We start from the raw sequence: 21,550 nt of genomic DNA on the forward strand, positions 1-21,550 counted from the left end.
AAGTTCATTGAGCCACACTGGTCTATGAGTTCTTAGCAATAGTCGTGGTACGTGCTAGAAGTCAGGGCTGCAGAGATGGGGCATGTGGGCTTGGATTCCAACTACTAGCCAATACAGCTCTCTTATGAAAATTGGACAAAAGGTCCCCACTCTGAGAAGACTAACTTCTAGAAAAAAGAGAGCCTGCTGGATGGACACAGTCCCAGGGGCACATGGCTTGGAGAGCAGACCATCGGCTCTATGCAAGCCCCCCTTGCCTCCTTGGCCAAATGCCTTTATGCAGTGACCAACCTGTACAATTATTCAAGGCTTCCCTGTTTTGCACCCTGCAGACATTCCTTCCTTCTTCCTTGGTAAGAGCACCCCAGTTTTCTTATTGCAAGCCACAATGTCCTTCAGAGGAGGCCCATTGATTCCACAGCTGCAGGGAGCAATGATTTATTGATCTGAAGCTAAGTCAACCCAGGGTCTAATTCACCATGCCTTATAAGGCGTCAGAGGGCATGTGACACCCTTCTGGTCAATGAGACCTGGGACCAGTTGCAGGGAGATTTGGAAGGTTTCCCACACTCTTCAAAGGGGACATAAGATAAAAACAAACTTCTTTTTACTGCCTTGGAAAAAGGATATCTGTGCAACACCTGGGTATGTGGCAGCCCTCTTGGGACCAAAAGGAGCATATGGCAGCTGATTTAAGAGATTCTGGAAGCTCAACAAGACAGATGGTACTGGGATTGCTGATGACCTGTTGAGCTGCTGAATTAACCCCGGAGACCCGCCGTCTCTGGTCATGCTGTGTGAGACTCATGAATATGTTATTTAAACAAGTTAGTTGGGACTTCTGTCGCTTGCAGCCTGAAGCATTACAGTACAAGAGGGAAGCCCCCTGGAACATGTAACAATGTGCTCCTCACACCCCAGAACTGATCTTGGGGGAGCCCAAAAAGGAGAATGGGGTGCCAAGAACTAGCCAACATCAGTGCTTGAGGAGTGGGGACAGGTCAGCAGGGATCCCAATCCACTCTGGCAGGAAGGCTGCCTCTGGCTTAAAGACTTTGAGGAAGGGAGAGTCTGGGAGGGTGTAATTGGCTAGGCAGATGGTCTCTCCACCTGCGAGGTAGGCGGCCCATATCCCGAATGTCCCAATGGTCATGATGGTGTGATTACACTGCGTGAGCAAGGCAAAATCCTTGGCGGGCGAGCCCTCGTTGCCATTGCCGGCAAAGACCACGTCGCCACGGGAGGCGTTGATGTTTTCCCGACACCAGGCCATGCCATTGCTGGAGACCACAAAGATGGGGGCGCTGTAGCGAGCACGGAACCAGTCCAGGGCCTGCTCTAGGTATCGCCGGTCAGCCACCACGCCCTTCCACACGTTGGGCATAACGTGGACGTAGTCCCCTCGACGCACGTGGACCCCCACGTAGGTGCTCGGCCGACTGCCATTCACCCGCAGACCCCGCAGGAAGTTCTGGGCCTCCTCACGCACGTGGGCGTGCAGGGTGAACTCCTGGAGGATCTCGGCGCGGAGGTGGTGGTAGAAGGTCCAGGAGCAGGGGTAGCCGGTGAGGCGCACGTACTCCCCCGGGATGTGGCGGTACTGCTCCTCCATCCAGTCGTTCAGGTGGTAGTTCTGCCAGGGGACGCTCCTGGCCGTGGCGTCGTGCAGGACCGGGAGTGTGATTCGGAAGATGGGGGCCAGCGTGCTGTGCATCTGGGGCGGGATGAAGGCGGCGCGCCCGTTCATCTTGGCCAGGGCGTACAGGGTGGCGTACTCCCCCATCTGGTTCCCCAGGCGGCCTATGGCGTTGATGGTCCACATGCCCTTGAGCTGGGGCCTCGGCTGGGGACGCGAGGGCGTCTCCATAGTTGCTGGCTCCAGTGCCTCTAACTCCCACGTGGGTTGCATCTTCTCTAGCCTCTGATGAAGGTGAAATATGGTGGAAGCCGTGAAGACAAAGAGGATGAAGGGGGCCGTGGGGAAGAAGAAAAATGTCTGCGTGCTGAGCATGGCTGTCTGGGGAGGGAGAGCAGGGAACCGGTTAGCTGAGGGGAGGGAGGCCCTGGGGTTGTACATGAAGCTGGCGGCACAGCTGTGTTTGCAGACATTGTGGGGAATATGTGCTTGTGGATCGGCTCTATGTGTGCATGGACATAAGTGTGAGTGCTCGTGTACATGTATGCAGGTATATCTCTGGAGTGCATGTTACATGATTGTGTTTCCATTGGACCCACATGTGCATGTTTACACATGTATATGCATTGTATGTATGTCTACACACATGGCATGTGCATTTCATGAGTATATATGGTATCTTTACATTGTGTACTTATGTTCTGTGAAATTGTGTGCATATGAACGTACATTGTATTGTATGGCTGTATATATAGAGGCACACTTGATTCTATTGTGCTTCATGATTACTGTATTTTTTTTTATATACATTGAAGGTTTGCAGCAACCCCAGATTGTCAGATGATGGTGAGCATATTTTAGCAATCACCTGTTTTTTAATTAAGTTATGTACATTGGGTTTGTTTTTTAAGACATAAAACTATTGCACACCTAATAGACTACAGTATAGGGTAAATGCAACTTTTATATGCACTGGGGAACCAAAACCAAACCAACAACTTATGTTGTTGCAATATTTGCTTTATTGTTGTCGTCCTGGTACCAAACTCAAAATATCTGAGTGATATTTGTACTGTGTACATGCTGAGTATGTACTATATATGTGGTGTGAGGGTGGTTGTGAACAAATACCACATGTGTATGTGTGAGCAAGCATATGCGTACACTATGCATATACAAATTGTATTTTGAAATGTGGATGTTTATTGACTGTGAGTATACATGGGTGTGCGTGCATGCTCAGTCACGTCTGACTCTTTGTGACCCCTTGGACTGCAGCCCGCCAGGCTAGGAACTGGGAACAAATACCCGAAGTTCATACTATGAAACCACAGCAGGCAGTTTGGAAAGGGAGAGTATGGATTGGTGTGGCTGGACATATCAGATGCAGGCTGGAGCACAGGGAGCCAGTAACCAGAAGATAGCTGAAGGGACATGCAGGCATCTCAAAGGAACTTCAACTACTGGCAAGAGATCCCAGAAAGGACTTCCCTGGTGGTCAGTGGTTAACAACCTGCCTTGCAATGCAGAGGGCATGGGTTTGATCCCTGGTTAAGGAAGATCCCACATGCCGTGGGGGCAACTAAGCCTGTGTCCCACAACTACCAAAGTCCAAGCTCTCGAGCCCATGCTCCAAAACAAGAGAAGCCAGCGCGATGAGAAGCCCACGCACAGCTGGAGAGTAGTCCCTGCTTGTTGCAACGAGAGAAATCTTGCATGCGGCAACAAAGACCCAGCACAGCCAAAAATTAGAAAGTAAAAAAAAAAGAAATCCTAGAAAATCTGCTAATACTTGAACAACTGTACAACCTGTTCTTTTCAACCCTGGTTACAACAGAAGTTAGTTCCAGGAGTAGGGTGGTTGCGTCAGACAGACCTTCTGAAAATACATGGGACTTACTCTGGTATTGAGATAGGAGGGAAGGGGGCAGGACACACCCTTGAAGAATGACACAGACGTTGAGAAAAACAGGATGCAACAAGAACTGGTGAGAACCAATTAGGTCCAAGATGGCAGAAGATTCGACTTCCAGTAGACTTTGAGCCTCATTCTATGCTCATTGGAATAATTAGCATATGCTAGATGACACACCCACGGGTGCCATGACAGTTCTGAGATTGACTATATACAGTCAAAAAGTGGGCAATGACCCAGTTCCTGGAACTCTTTCTCCCTTCTCCAAGATAGTTGGAATAATCTTTCCACTTCTTAGCCTATGAAACATCCCAGCTTGTAAAAGCTAACCACCCATCTCTGGGTGGCTCTCACTTTCTGAGATGGTCCGTATTCTGCCTATAGGGTGTGTGCGTGCATGCTAACTTGCTTCAGACGTATCCAATTCTTTGTGACCCTATGGACTGTAGCCCGCCAGTCTCCTCTGTCCAAGGGATTCTCCAGGCAAGAATCCTGGAGTGGGTTGCCATGCCCTCCTCCAGGGGATCTTCCCAACCCAGGGATTGAACCCATGTCTTACGTCTCCTGCATTGGCAGGTGGGTTCTTTACCACTTGCGCCACCTGGGAAGCCCACAGACTGTGTATCTCTCTGAATAAACTTGCTTTCACTTTTTTGTGGTTCGCTTTTCAATTCCTTCCCGTGCAAAGCCGAAGACCCTCGGTGGCCAGTCCCACTAGAGACCTGGGACATGACCATCCTCTCATGCCACATGCTCCTGCAACCTCATTCGAGGAGGTCCAGGGCATTGAGAATTCCCCATCCTGGATCATACACCTTGACTCGGTGGTTTGTAGAGAGAAGCAGTTAATTAAGCTGTTGGCTGAGATTATTTCAAACAAATCAAAGACACCCCCCTCAAAGGATGAGACTTTGAAGGTATGGTTGCTGAGCATTTAAAAAAGCAGCTGTAAGGAAAGAAGAGGAAGGAAAGGAATTGATTCTGACTCCCCATTTTGTGGCTAGGAGCCAGTAAGGATGTAATTAAGTAATGTCCTCACAGTGAACACCTTATCATTGCTAAGATCACATCTAGAAAGACTGATGGACTTTGTCCTTCCGCAGTCTAGGCTGGGCCAACACACGTTGCCCCAGGGAAATCCGGTTCTGACCACTGTTTGAGCAGGTGTGGACTCTGAGTGAATGGGAAGGCCAGGGAAGAGTCCTGGGAGGGACGCTTTCCATTCTCTCGACTTTTTCGAAGACTTCCTTCTTCCTTCTCTGGGAACGTGGAGTTCCCACCCAGGTTAAAGTACATCTCTTTCTCCTGGGCAAGCTTTAACCACAACATATCCCGGAGGCTGTGCACCACAGTAGCTTAGAGATAGAAGTTTCTATTTGATTTGGTCTAGGGCTTGTGTTCCTGGGCCAGCTGCTGAGCCAAGTGGCCATTAAGGGGGCTTCCCCTGGTGGCTCGGTGGATAAGAATCTTCCTGCCAATGCGGGGGACACGGGTTTGATCCCTGGTTCAGGAAGATCCCACGTGCCAAGGAGCAACTAAGCCCGTGTGCCGTAACTACTGAGCCTGAGCTCTAGAGCCTGTGCCCCGCTACAAGTGAAGCCACTGCAGTGAGAAGCCCACACACCTCAACTAGGAGTAGTCTTCGCTCGCTGCAACTAGAGAAAGCCTGCACGCAGCAACAAGATTCAGTGCAGCCATAAATAAATGAATATTTTAAAACTGGCCACTAAGAAGAGAATGTTGGGGTTAAATCAAGTTAGGTGTGGCCTGATTGAAGCTGGGAAGCTGCCAGAAGCCATGCAGACTTTGTCCTTTTGGGTTTATTATGGCTGAGAAAAGTTATCACAGGACCTAATGAAGCCACAGCCTTGCTTCTGATTCATGTCACTGAAACCCTCTGAATCCAGTAAGATCGCTGGAGGGTTCACTTTCCAGAAGAGACTCAGGCTTGTCAACTAGATGCGTGGATTTGAATCGAACCAATTTGGGGGTATGGGCTCTTTGGGAATCCCCAGGTGTTGAACGTAGCCAGAAATAGAAGTCTGAGTGGTACGACCTCCTCTAGCCCCTTTTGCGTTGAAAGAGAGGCACTAGGGAGCCTGGGTTTACTGAGTAAGGCTCATTTCAAAGGACTTCCCTGGTGGTACAGTGGATAAGAATCCACCTACCAATGCAGGGGACACAGGTTCTGTTCCTGGTCCGGGAAGATTCCACATGTGGAGCCCATGCACTGCAACCAATGAGCTGGTGTTTAGAGGCAATGTTCTGCAACAAGAGAAGCCACTGCAATTAGAAGCCACATGCCACAGCGAAGAGCAGTTCCCTCTGCCCTTGCTGCAACTAGAGAAAGCCAGTGTACAGCAACAAGGATCCAGCACCATCAAAAATGAGATAAATTTTTTTTAAAGGTTCATTTCAAAGTTCAGCTTTTGCTCATGAGAGCCTCAGCCTTGTTGCTCACAAGCTCCAGATAAGGCCACTGAACCTGAAGCCTTCAGTCAACATACTTGACTCAGTAACCACATCTCTCTGTGGTTAGGTGTACACCCTCCAGCTGCAGGCTGTTGATTTTAGGCTCCTAAAGTCATTAGCTGTGATTCTGGACAAGTGGCTTCACTTCTCTGAGGATTAAAACAGTCCCTGGCACATATACACATGCGGTACATTTTTTATATTATCACATACGAAGCAAAACATGCTGTTCCATACGGGCTCTGGGCAAGCGACCAGTGGGTTTCCACTTTTCCTATTGGTTGTGTGTGTGTTTGCATAGTAAGTCTCTTCAGTCGTGTCCAACTCTTTGCGGTCCTATGGACTGTAGCCTGCCAGGCTCCTCTGTCCATGGGATTCTCCAGGCAAGAATACTGGACCGGGTTGCCATGCTGTCCTCCAGGGGATCATCTGGACCTAGGGATCAAACCCACGTCTCTTGCATCTCTTGCACTGGCAGGCGGGTTCTTTACCACTAGGGCCACCTGGGAAGCCCCCTTGGGTGCAGGTGCTGCTACTGCTGCTAAGTCGCTTCAGTTGTGTCCGACTCTGTGCGACCCCATAGACGGCAGCCCACCAGGCTCCCCCGTCCCTGGGATTCTCCACACTGGAGTGGGTTGCCATTTCCTTCTCCAATGCATGAAAGTGAAAAGTGGAAGTGAAGTCGCGCAGTTGGGTGCAGGAGTCATGGTCAAATCTAGCATTTAGACCACAGATCACACACATCATTGGGAGAAGTCAGACATGACTGTGAAGAGGGCAGACCTAGAGGAGGAATCAGTTTCATCAGAGGCTGGGAATTCTGAGACCAACAAAGTAGCTGCATTGGTCAGATACAGACACAATGGATGGAGCTGACTCTGGGGGCTGTTATTCCAGAGAGTGAGTGAGTGTGTCTGTGATTCACTTGCCATGATTGAAGTTTGATTTAAAAAAAAAAAATAGAGTTAAGGACTTCCCTGGGGGTCCAATGGTTAAGAATCCACCTGCCAGTGCAGAGGACTTGAGTGTGATCCCTGGTCAGTGAAGATTTCACATGCCACGTGCAACTCAGCTTGTGCACCACAACTACTGAGACATTGCTGTAGAGCCCAGGAACCGAAACAAGAGAAGCCACCGCAATGAGAAGCCTTATGCCCCAGTGAAAAGTAGCCTCTGCTTACCGCAACTAGAGAAAGCCTAGGAGCACCAAGGAAGACCCAGCGGCAACCAAAAAAAAAAAAAAAAAACCGCCGTGGGGAGGGGAGGAGACCTAGAAAGTAGGTCCGCCCCGTACCCCTCCCCCATGTCTTCGGGTTCTGGGGGTGCGCTCCGGCAGGGAAAACCCTGACAGCTGGAGTCCTGAGCAAAGTCCCTATCCAAGGCAAGTGGGAGGAGCCTGCCTTTCCCTCCAGCCCTCTGACGTCAGGAAGTACATGTCCTTATCTGCCCTCCGTCCTAACAGCTGCATCACACCCTTCAGAGAGGGATGAGAGGGGGACCCCTGGGGGTTCATCTCATTGGAGGTTGCGATAGGATAGGGAACTGAAAGGAGCCCCAACTTTGCAGGGGGAATCCAGCCTCCAGGTCCCTCAGAAAAGTGAGATCGTCAAAATCTGCCCATGACTCCTTTTAAACGTTCTCTTTCTCGTTCACGCCTCTCTGTCCCAGGGCTGGTCTCATCCACTCCGCTCTGGGAGTCTGGCTGCAGCCTCCCCTCCTCGCCTGCATCTGTCCGCGCACCAGAGCTCACCCTGTAATTTGCATGTCCGGCTCCGTCCTTTCTGAAAGCCCCGCCCCTTCCCGCCCCCTCCCCCAGGTCGGCTTGGGTACCCAGCTCAGTGCCCGCCCAGCCACACCTACCCTGGGCGTGGGCAGCTTCGCCGCATTCACACCTCTCCCTGAAATTCACCCCTCTCCCTGAAATTCACCCCATGATCACAACGCTGGGAAAGAGCTTAAGACAAACATGTGGGGCTACCGCTTTGATATCCCCGACTTTAGGTCCAGCCTAGAATGGAAGCACGGACTCAGGATGGAGCTAGGGAGCCGGGGATATTGCCACCTCCCGGGCGGAGGAGGGGCCGCGGCCGCAACCCCGGGTCTCCGACCAGGGTCTTGCTCTCAGTGCCTCCCGGAGGTGGGGGAGCAGTCACTACGGCCCGTCCTGGCCATTCATTCTCAGGTTGTTTCCTGGAGAACAGGTGACAGGAGGGAGGGAGGGAAGCGGCAGGTAGCCTTGGGTGGGGAAGGGAGAGCAGGGGTGATGGAGGGGATGGGGGCTCTGAAGGAGTCTTTGGGCCTAGAAAAGAAAACAACAAAGACCCTTACTGAATCGGAGAAAACAAAACCGAACTTTAGGTCCCGCTCTGATGCTCCAGGCCGGTTGTGTCCATCTGGGACTTATCAGCCCGTGTTCAGAAACCTTCCATCCCCTACATCTGCCAGAGACTTAACAGCCCTTGCCCAGAGGACTTATCACCCCCTGCCCAACTACAAATGCCATCTCAACTAAAGAATACCCAAAACATCCCACCTGATCAACGTTTCCCTTATCGCTTCCACAAACCTCCCTTTAAATATGAAGCCTCCCTGATCCCTCTTGCTCTGCCTGGTCGTTAGGCCGACTGTCACCCCTCCTTGCCTGAATAAAGGTAACCCACTTCCGTTGAGGTCGTCTCTCCTTTTCTGCCTCCATCCGAACTATACCTTACAGGGTCAAGTATCAGATCTGCCAGAAAGGGAGGTGAAGGGAGCTGAGGAGGGCGTCCGGCTTGGGGACTGACGGAAAGATCAGGCAGCCGGCGTGCTGGGGCAGGGGTAGTGGGTGCCTGGGCTGTCAGGGGTGGATGCCCGGCTTGCCGAGGCCCCGAGGTGGGGTGCAGCCCAGAGGGGATCAGAGGTCAAGGAGTGGAGAGCCCGAGTCTCCACTTGCCGCTGGATCCCTGGGATCAAGTCTCGAGTGTGTGTGTGTGTGTGTGCGCGCGCGCGCCTGCGGGCAGAGAGAACTCCCCGGCTCCATCTCTCACCTGGTCGTGGCTGGAGGTAAAGTGGCTCTCTCAGCAGCTCAGCGCACACCCTTCCCTCGGGGTCGGCGCCTCTATCAGAATCGCCCCGAACCTTCCAGTACCTGTGGCCGAAAACCCCGCCCAGGATCTACTCTGCCTTCCGGAGGCTCTGGGAGGCGGGGTGGCGGGGCGGCTGAGTGGCCCTGACAGGTGAGGCCGGAGCCCCTCCCTTCTCCCGGGGTGTGGCAGGATACCAGCCGGGAGGCAGCCTGGAGGAGGAGGACAGGGTCCTGCTGGGCCCAGGCTCTCTCCTCTCAGCGGCCTTCGTTCGTTTATTTTGGCAACCAACTATTAGCACTTACCTGGCCTACCGACCTCATCCTACTTCCACAGCAATTCTCTCTCAAGGTACAGCGGGGAACAACCCTAGAGGCACAGAGGTGAAATAACTTGCCCAAGCCACATGGCCAGAAAGTCAGGTAAGCTGGAATATGAAGCCAGGCAGGCCAGAACCTTGGAAAACACCTTGGCAGGTAGCAACTCTTCTCAGTTTCCCTTGTTTCAAAAGATTCCTGACAATTGTTGGTATGCTGCTGCTGCTGCTGCTGCGTCGCTTCAGTTGTGTCCAACTCTGTTCGACTCCATAGACAGCAGCCCACCAGGCTCCCCCGTCCCTGGGATTCTCCAGGCAAGAACACTGGAGTGGATTGCCATTTCCTTCTCCAAAGCGTGAAAGTGAAAAGTGAAAGTGAAGTCGCTCAGTCGTGTCTGACTCTTTCCATGGACTCCAGCCCACCAGGCTCCTCTGTCCATGGGAATTTCCAGGCAAGAGTATCAGAGTGGGTTGCCAGTGCCTTCTCTGGATTGCTGGTATATTCTGGGTCCAATCCTGAATATTCATTGGAAGGACTGATGCTGAAGCTGAAGCCCCCAAAGAGCTGACTCATTGGAAAAGACCCTGATGCTGGAAAATATTGAGGGCAAAAGGAGAAGGGGGCAACAGAGGATGATATGGTTGGATGGCGTCACCGACTCAATGGACATGAATTTGAGCAAGCTCCAGGAGATGGTGATGGACAGGGGAGCCTGGCGTGCTGCAGTCCATGGAGTTGCAAAGTCGGACCCAACTGAGTGACTGAGATTAGTTAGATATGATTAGTTATTTTCTCATATCTAGAAAAGCACTAAATGCCTTCACGATGATATCTGCTCCTTGGTGACTAGCAGAAGACCTTTTGTAAGATAAGTGCTTCATCGCATGAACTCCCCCTTCACCAAAATCACATATATTGACCTTCGCTCGCTACCTCTTTGGAGCAGGTTCTCAGAACTATCTGAGGTGCTGTCTCCCAGACGGCAGTCTTCATTTTGGCCCAAGTAAAACGTAACTCGCAACTCTCACGTTGTGCTTCTTTTGAAAGTCGACAGCAGGAAGCCCCTTTCCCCGTCATTTTAGCAGAGCTGTATGGTAACTAACTTTTAAAAAAATTATTTATGTTTTGGCCGCATTGGTCTTCCTTGCTGTGAGGCTTTTCTCTGGTTGCGGCGAGCAGGCTTCTCACTGCGGTGGCTTCTCTTGCTGCGGAGCACAGGGCACGTGGTTTCAGCAGTTGCAGCACGTGGGTTCAGTAGTTGTGGCACACGGGCTTAGTTTCTCCGCAGTATGTGGGATCCTCCCAGACCAGGGATTGAACCCATGTCCCCTGAATCCTTTACCACCGAGCCACCAGGGAAGCCCATAAATGGTATGTCAGATGGGGCTTGTCTGTGGCTGCCAAACTCAGGCACAAGATTGATGAAGGATTTAACTGGGGGCTGGGGGAGGGCGGGCGGTGAGGCGGGCATCGCCAGAGACCCCAGCAGTCCTGAAACACTGAAAGAGGGACAAGCAGTGCCCCCACTGCCCATCAGGTGACAGGAGGTCCCTTCACCATCTACAAATGTCCCTCCTCAACCTTCCCCTGCTTACAAAAAAAAAAAGGAACCTGAATCCGATCAAGCCTCTCACTGTAATCAGCCGTTTTCAGAAAACAGGAGGATAAAATTGCCAGTGAATCAACACCATGAGGACAAGATTGGCCAAGTCCAGGAACTGAAACACTGGCTACAGGATGAATGACCTTGTTTCCCCAAAGAGTCGGTGACATGAAAAAAAGCAGCTGCTGCTGCTAAGTCGCTTCAGTCATGTCCGACTCTGTGCGACCCCATAGATGGCAGCCCACCAGGCTCCCCCGTCCCTGGGATTCTCCAGGCAAGAACACTGGAGTGGGGTGCCATTTCCTTCTCCAATGCATGGAAGTGAAAAGTGAAAGTGAAGTCGCTCAGTCGTGTCCGACTCTTAGTGACCCCATGGACTGCAGCCTACCAGGCTCCTCTGTCCATGGGCTTTTCCAGGCAAGAGTACTGGAGTGGGGTGCCAGCAGGGGGGCTTATAATACATGCAAAATAGATGTGAGACTCAGAAGCAGATTTTTTTCAGCTGTACGAATGTCCAACAGGTTGTTGAAAAGTCATGGGTGTGCAGGATAATTCTTCACTGTGTTAACTTTTAGCAATCCTGACCACTCACTGCTCCTGCTACTGTCAAAAAACAACTGTGACAACTCAGAACGCCCTCCTATGTTCCCAAAATGGCCCCTGAGGGACAGTACTCCTGATCTGAGAACTTTTAACTCTTCTGTTCTCCTGTCTCAGGAACTAGGGTGCACTGGTAAACTCTTAACAACCAGCTCCCTGGAGAAGAAAACCCTGAATTCATCAATGTCCGTGGTGTAAAAAGTCTCCCCATGACTAACAGCTTCATAGGGTATAATTTTCTGTATGAAAGGAACAGAACAGGCAAGTCAGGAAAGACAGAAAGTGGTTGCCAAGGGCTGAGGGGAGGGAGGGAATAGGGAGTGCTTGCGATGGGCTTCTTTTTGAGGGCATGGAAATGTTCAGGAATTTATTGATAGGGGTGATGGCTGTACAAGATTCTGATTGTGCTAAGAAATCACCGTGTCATGTACTTCAAAGTGGTAAACTGATTTTTGCTGTAGTCAGCCTGTCATAGCGAAATGAAGCCAGACCCTGTGGCGGGGCTCTGGGGAACAAAAGCCTTTCTGTGACCCCTTCCTTGAATTCCAAAGGGCAGGTTCAAACAGTTGCCAATACGGGAAGGGAGGGCCAGTCAAGAAACAGTGCTGGGACTTCCCTAGTGGTCCCGGGGCTAAGACACTGTGTTCTCAATGTATGCAGGGGGCCAGGGTTAATCACTGGCCTAGAAACTAGATCCCACATGCTGCAACTAAGAGTTCACATGCCTCAACTAAGAGCCTGCATGCCATTACTATGGTTCAGAAGGTAAAGAGCCCACTCGCCAAAGCAGGAGACACAAGAGACACAGGTTCGATACCTGGGCCGGGAAGATCCTCTGGAGAAGGAAATGACATCCTACTTCAGTATTCTTGCCTGGAGAATCCCATGGACAGAGAAGCCTGGCGGGCTACAGTCCATGGGGTCGCACAGTTGGACACCACTGAGTGCGTGCATGTGCATGTGCGCGCGCGCACACACACACACACACACACACACAACTAAAGATCCTACATGCCACATCAAAGACCTGGTGCAGTCAAAAAAATAGATATTTATTTTGAAAATTCTCATTATTAATAAGAAAAAAAAAGAAACATTAGTGTGGGCTTGGGGCAGGGTCCTGGTTCCCCTTCAAGGGATAACATTATCTCTGAGATCTGCAGAACTAAAACCCCCACCAAACGCTGTTTTCAACGCCTTGGCATTCTTGGACATCTTTATCTCACCTTCCCAGGCTTCCTCATTCCATCTATAAACATTTCATGGTGCTCCTCAGACTGAGGAGAATATTTAAAAATACGTAACAAGCACCTTGCTGTTACTACATCTAAATATTAACAGTCATCTCTGAATACCACGTAATACCCAGCCTACATTATAGTTTCCTGGATGATCTCAAAGCTGTCTTTTTTCTTTGAATCACCACCAACTACATCCTCATGCAAAAGGGAAAATCTTCTGGTCCTGCCCCAGAGCCCACCTGTAGTGGCACGCTGTGCTTTTAAAAATTTTTTAATCTTAGTTCTGCAACCAGGGATGGAACCCATCTCCCCGCAGTGGAAGCACAGAGTCCTAACCACTGGACCACCGGGAATTCCCAGCACCCTTTGCTGTGTGTGTGATGACGGCTGATCCTCACTATACGTGTATATGTGCCAGGAGCTGTTTTTTTTTTTTTTAATGACAGGATAATTTCTTTACAATACTGTGATGGTTCCTGCCATACCTCAACGTGAATTGGCCAAAGGTATACATGTGTCCCCTCCCTCTTGAAAATCCCTCCCACCTCCTTCCCCATCCCACTCCTCTAGGTTGTCACAGAGCACCAGCTTTGGATTCCCTGCACAGAAGCAGGGTTTTTTTTTTTTTTTAATAACAGCTTTGAGATATAGTTCGCATACTCTAAAATTCACCCATTTAAAGTATACAATTCAAAGAGAGTAATTTCTAAGAGTTCTCACCACAAGAAAAAAAAATTTTTTTCTATTTCTTTAACCTTGTATCTCTGTAACCATCCCTTCATGATGCATGTAAATCCAACCATTCCGGGTACACCTTCAATCTATACTGTGCTGTATGACAATTATATCCCCATAAAAGTGGAAGAAAAATAAAGCACACAAGAACGGTTTTGAGCAGCTTGTAGATGAGTGGCTTTGAAATCACAATGGATTCAGAGCTCAGCAACCACCCACAGTGTCATTTTGGAACATTTTCATCACCCTATTGAGCAGTACCTGAAGGTCTCGGTTCACTCGGCCCTGCCTAGAATGTACTTCACGGGATAACTCAGACGACACACAGGTAAATGCACACCTTCTGGCCGCAGGATGCTGATTTCAGGCTCAGTTGCTGTGCAACCCTGGACAAGTAACATCACCTCTCTGAGGGTTAAAACAATGTCTGACCAGGGACTTCCCAGGTGGTCCAGTGGTTAAGATGCTGGGGACACGGATTGGATTCCTGATCAGGGAACTAACATCCCACATGCCGTGGAGCAACTGAGCCCCGCGTCGCAGCGAGAGAATCCACACCCCACAACTAAGACCCAGAAACAACTATTTTTTAAAAAGAAACAGGGATACTTTCTTAAAAATAAGTTAAAAACAAAAATGATGCCTAGCCAAAGAACCACATATAGGAAATGTCCAGAAAAAGCAAATCCATAGACATAGAAAGCAGGTTGGTGGTTGCCGAGGGCCAGGGTGCTGAAGCGGAAGTGGGGTGGCTTCTCTTTCATTGGCCACGAGGAAGGAGTCCCATCTGGAGCTTGTAGGTGATAAGACTGAATCTCCTGAGCCCCAGCTGAGCCTCAAATGAACCTTGTCCAACAGACCCAGCCTCCCTAGCTCCTTTCAGTCCAAGAAGGCCCAAGAGGGTTGTCCCACCCGGGAAACCTTCTGGTTGGACTCAAATCAACACGTGGGGAGGACCCAAAGGACCCCCACCCCCCCACCCCCTGCCCCGGCTGGGTTGGTTTGGTTCCAGTCCAGGCATCTAACTGACAAGTGTGAGTCTCTCCCATTAAGACAACACTCACGTGATGTTAATGGGCTCTGAGTGTTTCGGGGACTTATTTACAAGCTGTAGGTCACCCCTGGCCACACCTGTATAGCGTCTGGCAGCTTCCCAGGTTCAGCCAGGCCCCACCTTGCTGGACTCAGCCCCACTGTCCTCTTAATGGCCCCTGGCTTCCAGGCTCTGAGCAGGAAACACAGATCCTGGGTCAGGGCATCCTGGGACTTGCCAGCTGTAATCGGCTTGTGTCCTAAGCCAGGAACTCAGTGCTGAGCCAGCGCTTGTCCAGCCCATTCAGTCAATATTCATTTATCACTGCTATTTGTTTTACAGGGTTATTAGAACAGCATACTGCGTGCGAACCGGGTGTCTTAAAACAATAGGAAATTATTCTCTCACGGCTTTGGACACTAAAAGCCAATCTCTGCCTCGTCATCCCGGGCTTTCCTGTTGGAGTAAGGGACCACCCTACTTCACTGTGTGCGTGTGTGACTCTGCAACCCCATGGACTGTATGTAGCCCACCAGGTTCCTCTGGAGACAGGAATTCTCCAGGCAAGACTACTGGAGCCGGTTGCCATGCGCTTCTCTAGGGGCTCTTCCCCACCCAGGGATTGAACTCATGTCTCCTGAATTGGAAGGCAGATTCTTTGTCACCAGGGAAGCCCTCATTGTAACTCATTACATGTGTAAAGACCCTTTTCCCAAATATCAGATCCTGAGGTACTGGGGGTTAGGATTTCAACCCATCTTTTAAGGGGACACAATTCACATTTCTACTAACAAACACATAGGGTGCACTGATGCTGTCTGGAGTGCTGGGCTGTGAGAGCTCTGCCTTCAGGGACCCTAAGTAGTCCCCCTGTTCTGGCATCCTTGTGTCCCCTCTGGTGAGGAGCAGGGGGAAGGGGTTGAAGGGTTTTCCAACCCACTAAGGACCTAGGTTGCTTCAGCTGTGTCCAGCTCTTTGAGACCCAATGGACTGTACCTGACCAGACTCCTCTGTCCATGGGATTCTCCAGGCAAAAATACTGGAGTGGGTTGCCATGCCCTCCTCCAGGGGATCTTCCTGACCAGGGATTGAACTCTCATAATAAATCTGCATTGGCAGGTGGGTGCTTTACCACTTAGCACCACCTGGGAAGCCCTAAAAACCCACTAAGGAGCTTAGTAAATATTTCTTGAATGCATTAGTGTAATTTATTATTAGCAGCCTGGAGAAGGAAATGGTAATCCACTCCAGTACTCTTGCCTGGAAAATTCCATGGAAAGAGGAGCCTTGTAGGCTACGGTCCATGAGGTCGCAGAGTCGGACACAACCGAGCAAACTCATTTTAGAATAACTTCAGATTATTAGCAGCTGGCCGGTTCCTGCTTTGGCCCTGATAAAATAAAAGCCGACTTCCTCTTCCAAGTAAGGCATGTCAAACACAGAGAAGGAGCTGGGTTCCCTGAGTGTCCAGATTAAACAGAGCTCAGCTCAGCATGTGGGCTTCCCTGGTGGCTCAGACAGTAAAGAATCTGCCTGGAATGTGGGAGACCTGGATTCCATTCCTCAGTTGGGAAAACCCCCTGGAGAAGGAAATGGCAACCCATTCCAGTATTCTTGCCTGGAGAATTCCATGGACAGAGAGCCTGGCGGGCAACAGTCCACAGGGTTGCAAAGAGTAGACATGACTGGGCGACCAATACTTCACTTCACTTCAGAACAGTCTATGGTGCTACTCCACTCAGTGCCTGAAAGCCAGCCCGTGCCTGTTCTGTCCACTGGCAGGACCCTTCCTCCGTGGAGACCTCCTGGGAGGTCTTCCCTCAGCACCTAAAGGTCCCCAGGATGTGCAAGAAAAGACATGCAGGAAAACAGCATGCTGCTTCCCACCCATGGGTGCTATGACAGCTCCACACAGACTTCACCTCCATCCTCCAAGTCAGGTCTGCAAGAAATGTCACCTCTCTTCATTATTTTCTGTAAATCAACCTGATTTTGACTGAGATGGTACAACTCCCTGGAATGTACCTGCAGGGAGCTGTTACCACCACCTCTAGGTCGGCCGGGATTCATCTGGGAGAATATACACGCCAACTTCACTCTCTTTCCTCTTCTGATTTCTGGATGGATCTTGGAGTATAAAGACCCCAGCTTCCTCTTTCCTCTTCTGATATCTGGACTGTGATCTCACTGGTCCAAACCAACAGGAAGGGAATAACTCCAGAAAGAATGAAGGGATGGAGCCAAAGCAAAAATAATACCCAGCTGTGGATGTGACTGGTGATAGAAGCAAGGTCCGATGCTGTAAAGAGCAATATTGCATAGGAACCTGGAATGTCAGGTCCATGAATCAAGGCAAATTGGAAGTGGTCAAACAAGCGATGGCAAGGGTGAATGTCGACATTCTAGGAATCAGCGAACTGAAATGGACTGGAATGGGTGAATTTAACTCAGATGACCATTATATCTACTACTGCAGGCAGGAATCCCTCCGAAGAAATGGAGTGGCCATCACGGTCAACAAAAGAGTCCAAAATGCAGTACTTGGATGCAATCTCAAAAACGACAGAATGATCTCTGTTCGTTTCCAAGGCAGACCATTCAATATCACAGTAATCCAAGTCTATGCCCCAACCAGTAACGCTGAAGAAGCTGAAGCTGAACGGTTCTATGAAGACCTACAAGACCTTTTAGAACTAACACCCCAAAAAGATGTCCTTTTCATTATAGGGGACTGGAATGCAAAAGTAGGAAGTCAAGAAACTCCTGGAGTAACAGGCAAATTTGGCCTTGGAATACGGAATGAAGCAGGACAAAGACTAATAGAGTTTTGCCAAGAAAATGCACTGATCATAACAAACACCCTCTTCCAACAACACAAGACTCTACACATGGACATCACCAGATGGTCAACACCAAAATCAGATTGATTATATTCTTTGCAGCCAAAGATGGAGAAGCTCTATACAGTCAGCAAAAACAAGACCAGGAGCTGACTGTGGCTCAGACCATGAACTCCTTATTGCCAAATTCAGACTTAAATTGAAGAAAGTAGGGAAAACCACGAGACCATTCAGGTATGACCTAAATCAAATCCCTTATGATTATACAGTGGAAGTGAGAAATAGATTTAAGGGCCTAGATCTGATAGATAGAGTGCCTGATGAACTATGGAATGAGGTTCGTGACATTGTACAGGAGACAGGGATCAAGACCATCCCCATGGAAAAGAAATGCAAAAAAGCAAAATGGCTGTCTGGGGAAGCCTTACAAATAGCTGTGAAAAGAAGAGAAGTGAAAAGCAAAGGAGAAAAGGAAAGATATAAGCATCTGAATGCAGAGTTCCAAAGAATAGCAAGAAGAGATAAGAAAGCCTTCCTCAGCGATCAATGCAAAGAAATAGAGGAAAACAACAGAATGGGAAAGACTAGAGATCTCTTCAAGAAAGTCAGAGATACCAAAGGAACATTTCATGCAAAGATGGGCTCGATAAAGGACAGAAATAGTATGGACCTAACAGAAGCAGAAGATATTAAGAAGAGATGGCAAGAATACACAGCAGAACTGTACAAAAAAGATCTTCAAGACCCAGATAATCATGATGGTGTGATCACTGAGCTAGAGCCAGACATCCTGGAATGTGAAGTCAAGTGGGCCTTAGAAAGCATCACTACGAACAAAGCTAGTGGAGGTGATAGAATTCCAGTTGAGCTATTCCAAATCCTGAAAGATGATGCTGTGAAAGTGCTGCACTCAATATGCCAGCAAGTTTGGAAAACTCAGCAATGGCCACAGGACTGGAAAAGGTCAGTTTTCATTCCAACCCCAAAGAAAGGCAATGCCAAAGAATGCTCAAACTACCGCACAATTGCATTCACCTCACACGCTAGTAAAGTAATGTTCAAAATTCTCCAAGCCAGGCTTTAGCAATATGTGAACCATGAACTTCCTGATGTGCAAGCTGGTTTTAGAAAAGGCAGAGGAACCAGAGATCAAATTGCCAACATCTGCTGGATCATGGAAAAAGCAAGAGAGTTCCAGAAAAACATCTATTTCTGCTTTATTGACTCTGCCAAAGCCTTTGACTGTGTGGATCACAATAAACTGTGGAAAATTCTGAAAGAGATGGGAATACCAGACCACCTGATCTGCCTCTTGAGAAATTTGTATGCAGGTCAGGAAGCAACAATTAGAACTGGACATGGGGAGAAGGAAATGGCAACCCACTCCAGTATTCTTGCCTGGAAAAGTCCATGGACAGAGGAGCCTGGCAGGCTGCAGTCCATGGGGTTACATGACTGAGCATGTGTGCATGAGGGTGGAGGGTCATGGGTTGGTAGCAATAAACTGGTAGAACTAAAAAAAAAAAAAAAAAGAACTGGACATGGAACAACAGACTGGTTCCAAATAGGAAAAGGAGTACATCAAGGCTGTATATTGTCACCCTGCTTATTTAACTTATATGCAGAGTACATCATGAGAAACGCTGGACTGGAAGAAACACAAGCTGGAATCAAGATTGCGGGGAGAAATATCAATAACCTCAGATATGCAGATGACACCACCCTTATGGCAGAAAGTGAAGAGGAACTAAAAGGCCTCTTGATGAAAGTGAAAGTGGAGAGTGAAAAAGTTGACTTTTTAAAGCTCAACATTCAGAAAACGAAGATCATGGCATCCGGTCCGATCACTTCATGGGAAATAGATGGGGAAACAGTGGAAACAGTGTCAGACTTTATTTTTCTGGGCTCCAAGATCACTGCAGACGGTGACTGAAGCCATGAAATTAAAAGACGCTTACTCCTTGGAAGGAAGGTTATGACCAACCTAGATAGCATATTCAAAAGCAGAGACATTACTTTGCCAACAAAGGTTCGTCTAGTCAAGGCTGTGGTTTTTCTTGTTAGATGTGAGAGTTGGACTGTGAAGAAGGCTGAGGGCCGAAGAATTGATGCTTTTGAACTGCGGTGTTGCAGAAGACTCTTGAGAGTCCCTTGGACTGCAAGGAGATCCAACCAGTCCATTCTGAAGGAGATCAGCCCTGGGATTTCTTTGGAAGGAATGATGCTGAAGCTGAAAACTCCAGTACTTTGACCACCTCATGCGAAGAGTTGACTCATTGGAAAAGACTCAGATGCTGGGAGGGATTGGGGGCAAGAGGAGAAGGGGACGACAGAGGATGAGATGGCTGGATGGTGTCACTGACTCGATGCACGTGAGTCTGAGTGAACTCCAGGAGTTGGTGATGGACAGGGAGGCCTGGTGTGCTGAGATTCATGGGGTCTCAAAAAGTCAGACACGACTGAGCGACTGATCTGATCTGATCTGATGCAATATTGCTCTTTACAGCATTGGACCTTGCTTCTATCACCAGTCACATCCACAGCTGGGTATTGTTTTTGCTTTGGCTCCATCCCTTCATTCTTTCTGGAGTTATTTCTCCACTGATCTCCAGTAGCATATTGGGCACCTACTGACCTGGGGAGTTCCTCTTTCAGTATCCTATCATTTTGCCTTTTCGTACTGTTCATGGTGTTCTCAAGGCAAGAATACTGAAGTGGTTTGCCATTCCCTTCTCCAGTGGACCACATTCTGTCAGATCTCTCCACCATGACCCGCCCATCTTGGGTTGCCCCACGGGCATGGCTTAGTTTCACTGAGTTAGACAAGGCTGTGGTCCTAGTGTGATTAGATTGACTAGTTTTCTGTGAGTATGGTTTCAGTGTGTCTGCCCTCTCTTACCTTGGGAGTGGGGTTCTCTTCACAGCTACTCCAGCAAAGTGCAGCCGCTGCTCCTTACCTTGGACGAGGGGTATCTCCTCACCGCCTCCCTTCCTGACCTTCAACGTGGGATAGCTCCTCTAGGCCCTCCTGCACCCTCGTGGTCATGGCTCCTTGGACATGGGGTTGCTCCTCCCGGCCGCCACCCCTGACCTTGGACGCGGGGTAGCTCCTCTCGGCCACCCCCCCTGACCTCGGATGCAGGGTAGCTCCTCTCGGTCGTTCCTGTGCAGTCACAGCCTGGCACTCTCAGCCACTGCCCCTGACCTCGGACGTGGGGTAACTTCTCTTGGCCGCCGCCCTTCGGGCACGGGGTCCTCCTGGCTTCTGCCCGACCTCAGACGTGGGGTAGCTCCTTTCGGCCGCGCTTAGTGCGCCGGTCGTCGCAGCCGCCTGTGTCTTAAACGACAGAAATTTCTTCCTCCCAGTTCTGAAAGCTGAGGAACCCAAGACCTGCTTTTTGTGTCCACTCTAATAAATATATTTGTTAGATGAATGGTGTTGGAGAAGACTCTTGAGAGTCCCTTGGACTGCAAGGAGATCCAATCAGTTCATCCTAAAGGAGATTAGACCTGAATATTCATTGGAAGGACTGATGCTGAAGTTTAAACTCCAATACTTTGGCTACCTGATGTGAAGAACTGACTCACTGGAAAAGACCCTGATGCTGGAAAAGACTGAAGGCAAGAGGAGAAGGGGACGACAGAAGATGAGATGCTTGGATGGCATCACCGACTCAAAGGACGTAAGAGTCTGAGTCAACTCTCGGAGTTGGTGATGGACAGGGAGGCCTGGAGTGCTGCAGTCCATGGGGTGCCAAAGAGTCGGACACGACTGAGCGACTGAACTGAACTGATCTTGGCAGCTGGACAACTTGCACTGTTGCCCTTATAAAAATAAAAGTTGGGGGCTTCCCTGGCGGCTCACTGGTGAGGAATCTGCCTGCCAATGCAGGAGACAGGGGTTCGAGCCCTGGTCCAGGAAGATCCCAGATGCTGAGGAATAACTAAGCCTGTGCAAGACAACGATTGAGCCCAAGAGCTACAACTGCGGAGCCCGTGGGCCTCAACTACTGAGGCCGATGTGCCCTAAGAGCTGTGCTCCACACAAGAGAAGCCACCACGAAGAGAGGCCCACGAACAGCAGCTAGAGCAGCCC

The 21,550-nt window shown here is 49.6% G+C and overlaps 1 protein-coding gene across 1 annotated transcript; it reads right to left on the bottom strand.

Annotated features, from left to right (window-relative positions):
* Positions 1 to 422: 422 nt before the first annotated feature.
* Positions 423 to 9,183, bottom strand: FUT2 (fucosyltransferase 2). The gene is made up of 2 exons (XM_027515227.1): positions 9,050 to 9,183; positions 423 to 2,017 (listed from the first exon to the last, which is right to left on the bottom strand). Exon 2 carries the CDS (start codon positions 2,009 to 2,011, stop codon positions 977 to 979), a length of 1,035 nt encoding a protein of 344 aa, XP_027371028.1. The 5' UTR covers positions 2,012 to 2,017; positions 9,050 to 9,183; the 3' UTR covers positions 423 to 976.
* Positions 9,184 to 21,550: the final 12,367 nt, after the last annotated feature.

This window comes from Bos indicus x Bos taurus, chromosome 18 (assembly GCF_003369695.1).
Source record: "Bos indicus x Bos taurus breed Angus x Brahman F1 hybrid chromosome 18, Bos_hybrid_MaternalHap_v2.0, whole genome shotgun sequence".
Lineage (NCBI taxonomy): Eukaryota > Metazoa > Chordata > Mammalia > Artiodactyla > Bovidae > Bos > Bos indicus x Bos taurus.